Source organism: Suricata suricatta, chromosome 2, assembly GCF_006229205.1.
Source record: "Suricata suricatta isolate VVHF042 chromosome 2, meerkat_22Aug2017_6uvM2_HiC, whole genome shotgun sequence".
NCBI classification, from domain to species: domain Eukaryota; kingdom Metazoa; phylum Chordata; class Mammalia; order Carnivora; family Herpestidae; genus Suricata; species Suricata suricatta.
This window is the reverse complement of record NC_043701.1, coordinates 150510595-150514623: the sequence shown is the minus strand read 5'-3', so window position 1 is coordinate 150514623 and position 4029 is coordinate 150510595. Positions and strand designations below refer to the sequence as shown.

Genomic DNA, 4029 nt, shown 5'->3' with positions numbered 1-4029 from the left:
TGGTAATCTGCATTTGGGACTTTTAGAAAAGAACATTGCCTGGTTATAGTGTCACTGAAAGCCCAGCAGAGGGCATGTGATCAACTGCTAAAGTCAGCTCTGCACCCAGAGAGGACAGAAAATATGTTTAATTTTTTTAAATGTTTATTTACTTTTGAGAGAGAAAGTGGGGGGAGGGGGGAAGGGGCAGAGAGAGAGGGAGACAGATCCAAAGTGGGCCTCTGTGCTGACAGCAGAGAGTGCAACGTAGGGCTCAAACTCAGGAACTGTGAGATCATGACCTTGTGTATTATTACTTCAGTTATTTCCCCTAACCTCTTTATTTGGAGAGCTTGCATGTAACAGGTCGATAATTGTATCTAAATCTGGACTGTTAACTTCTAACTAATACATATAGAGTTCCCCTTAGGAGTTCTACTTTCAAATGGTTTGCATAGGTTATAGAACAACAAAGCCACCCACCAGTGGTATTATAGGCTGTAACAGTCGTTTCCCTACCTGGCTAATCCTTAGGATCACTTTGGGTGCTTTGTAAATATGTAAACTCCCAGACCTCACCCATATACATTACACTGTGTGTGAATCCTTACTTGGGAATATAGCCTTAATTTACATTACTCCCAGGGGGGGAAAATGACTTGCTGCAAAATAAAATATTTGCTGCAGAGTGTGACAAATGCTTCTACTGATAGATCAGGACTTCAGTCCTGAATTTCTAAAGTATTTAAGTAAAGATCATTCTCTTTCCATTCTTCCTCCCCCCTCCCCATTCTTCCTTCTTGAATAAACAAATGAGCAAAATAAACAAAAACAACAAGGCTTAAGTAAAACAAACATTTTTAAAATTTTATTTTATGAAATACATTGTAGTATGGATATTATGTTTGAATATATATAAAAAAATATCTGGAAGGATACATATTAAATTGTTAACAGATTACCATGGGGGCACAGAATTAGGGAAAGGTGAGGGGAGTGCTCTTAAATTCATATGCTTCTGTTAAGTTTGAAATTTTGCAATCAGAATTCATTACTTTTAAAATAATCAAAACCATAATAGAAAAAAATTTTTTAAGTAACAAAAAGTAAAAAGCACACAAACATATATATACAGTAGTTTTAAGAGCTACATTAGAGGTATGGAGAATTAAATCATGTGGCACACTTTTCCACTAATACTGTGGTGGTAAATAAAACTGTGTAGTCCATAATCAAAAAAATTAACATTACAGAAGCTACTTTTAGCAATATCCCAATTAAAAACAACCTCTGGGGTAAGTGCCCTTAAGCAGTGACCCTTCCAGATGGATATTAAAACTGAAAGAATCTATAGGAAAACATGTCAATCTGAAAACTTTAGACAAAAGAAAAAGCTTGACAGAAGTAACTTTGGAATACTAAAATAGTTAACCAAAGACTAGAAATTGAGGGTATGAGAATAAGCCAGTCCAGACCCAAACCCAAATCATTGAAATCTTGGTAATCTAGGGATGTATGTTAGGGACATCTATTCTGCCAATTTGCCTATCATTTCTCTCGATTTCCCAATTGGTCTGCTTTCTAGCTCAAGGATTTTAACCTAAGAATACTGTAATTTTAATGTCAAGGAATAAAATTAATTTCATCTAGATTAAGTTCATTCTTCTAAAGAAAGCAAAGAAACTTGAGACATTGTTCCATTATTCATTTTTTTCTCATGGCTATTTTTAGCTACTTAACATATTTTGGGAGATAATACTTGGGATTTCTCATGGGTCCCTTAAGTACTTTATTTAAAGAAATCTTTTCTTGTTCTAGATTTTTCTTTTATTAAAGCCGCCATAGATAACAAGCTTTTTATTATTATGAACACTTTCCTTTCACCAAAGAGGATCCTTTAGGTGACATCAGGTTGATAGTTAAATATTCTTATCAAACTGAGAACATCTGTAACTGAAGGATCTGTCCATCTTCTGGAAGCTACATAGTTAAGAGCTTAACTAATGTAATTCTGCACTCCTGAAATAATTTTCCTGACCTAGGTGTCAAGGATTTATGCAGAATTATATTATAAATCACTGTGTGGGGAATATAGAAACTTTGAAAAACTTTAATAAAAAATTATTATAAATAGCAAAGATAAAGGGTATAAAGTCATAATGGCCAAACCATTTTTAAGAGTTATAATTGCTGAAATGTTTCTCAAAGGATTATATTAATTTAAAAGAAAACAGCAAAAGATTCATCATTATGTATATAAAAAATAGTATTTAGCATGAGGCTTAGTACATAATAATCATTCAAAAGAACTGGCTCTATAATGAACAGTGGATTAAAATAAACAAAAAATATAACCCCAAATGGAGAGAAAAGCTTAGAAATGATTTCCTAGAGTATGTATTTAAATAGAAAGTCGAAGCTCACAGAGAGCAGTAAGGAATTCTGCATTTTCTGGATCTACTTTTTGGGCCCTCTCATAGTACTCAGCAGCTTGCCTCTTTTCTCCTTCCAGCTTATAAACAAACCCTAGGGCACTTAAACTCTGCACATCTGAAGCATTGTGACTAAGTCTCTTGATAGCTAATTTCTTCAGAGCACTTGTCAATTTGGTACGTAAGGAAGACCTATCTTTGACTTTTAAGGCTTCTAAATAATGGTGGATAGCAGTACTTTCTGATTTACAGTGAAATTCCTGAAAGCGGCCATAGTGATAGTGGATCTGATGTTTGTGATCATCAGTTATGTTCTCCAGACGAAGGGCTTTCTGGAAAACATCTTCAGCATTGCTATATTGGCCTCCCTCAGCATACATGTTGGCCAGATCTGTGTAGGCAAATGCAAACATAGAGTCTCTTTCCACAGCCGCTTTGAAATGAAATATAGCAGATATAATTAGCTCATCAACTTTTAGTTTATCCTTTCCTTTAGGCCTGTTGCGTGTGGCCTTCTTGATTTGGATCATTTGTGCCCTATAGCAAAGTCCCATCTGGTGATGCAGGAAAGAAGAGGTTGGTGTCACCTCCAAGGCCTTTTTCAAAAGTTCAAGAGCTTTGTCCCAGGAGTTTTTTCTTCTGTAGAATTTGGCTGCATAACGAAGGACATAAGGTTGGGATGATATTTGGTCCAGAATTTCTTCAATATACCTTTCCCCTTCGGCTTCTGCATGTACATCTTGAAGCTTTAGTGCCAGAAAAACCTTAATGTAGGAGTTATCTGGGTTCAGGGTAACAGCCTTCCTCAGAGGGCCCAGAGAAAAGCTTTTTACAGACCCTTCTCTGTCAGAATCATCCAGCCGATACACCGTGATGGCATAGCCAATGTTGAATTCTGGATTGTCAGGTTCCACTTCCAAAGCCTTCTCAAAAGCTGCTTTAGCCTTTTGGTAATACTTTCCTCCAAATTTTAAGAGTGCCCACCCTTTTTCACAGTCAATCTCAGGACGCTCCAACTTGTAGTTAGAAGGACTGGACAATTTCTTGCAAACATTCCCTATCTTGTCTATATATTTCTGAGCTTCTTTGAGCTGGTCCATGTGATAATATACCCAGGCATAGTTTCCCCAAGTGACCAGACTTCGTATTTCCTCTTTGTCTGAGTGTTCTCGCCGTATTATTTCTTCTGCTTGTTCCAAGCATTCTAGGGCATCTTGATTTTGGCCTTTTAGGTGTTTCACATAGGCCAACAGGTTATAAAGAGTGAGTCTGGACTTTGTGGTAAGAAATTCAAGCTGTTGCCCAATTGTATCTTCTACATCAAACAGGTCAATGTCTTCTTTAAGTAAATTCCATGTAAAGTGACATTCTAACTCCAACAGAAGGGCCTTCAAGGAGTCCTTAGGAATTTCACTGCCAAAGATAAAATCCTTTTTAATTTTGAAGAAATAAAGGAAATACTCAATCTTTAAACCTTAAATACTGTTTTTTTGCTTAATAACACTTCTATCTTTTATTTGATCTTACAGTTCAAGCACTAGTCCCCTATAACCTTATACTAATTTTCTTGGTGTAGAGTTAAATTCTAGAAATAATCTCATTATTTATCACAAAAGCA

General features: G+C 35.9%; 1 protein-coding gene across 1 annotated transcript in view; it reads right to left on the bottom strand.

Annotated features, from left to right (window-relative positions):
- Positions 1–820: 820 nt before the first annotated feature.
- Positions 821–4029, bottom strand: part of IFIT5 (interferon induced protein with tetratricopeptide repeats 5) — a 5054-nt gene continuing 1845 nt past the window's right edge. The window contains exon 2 of the mRNA XM_029920115.1: positions 821–3824. Coding sequence (XP_029775975.1) covers positions 2381–3824 — 1444 coding nt within the window. The 3' untranslated portion in view covers positions 821–2380. The remainder of the gene's footprint in view (positions 3825–4029) is intronic.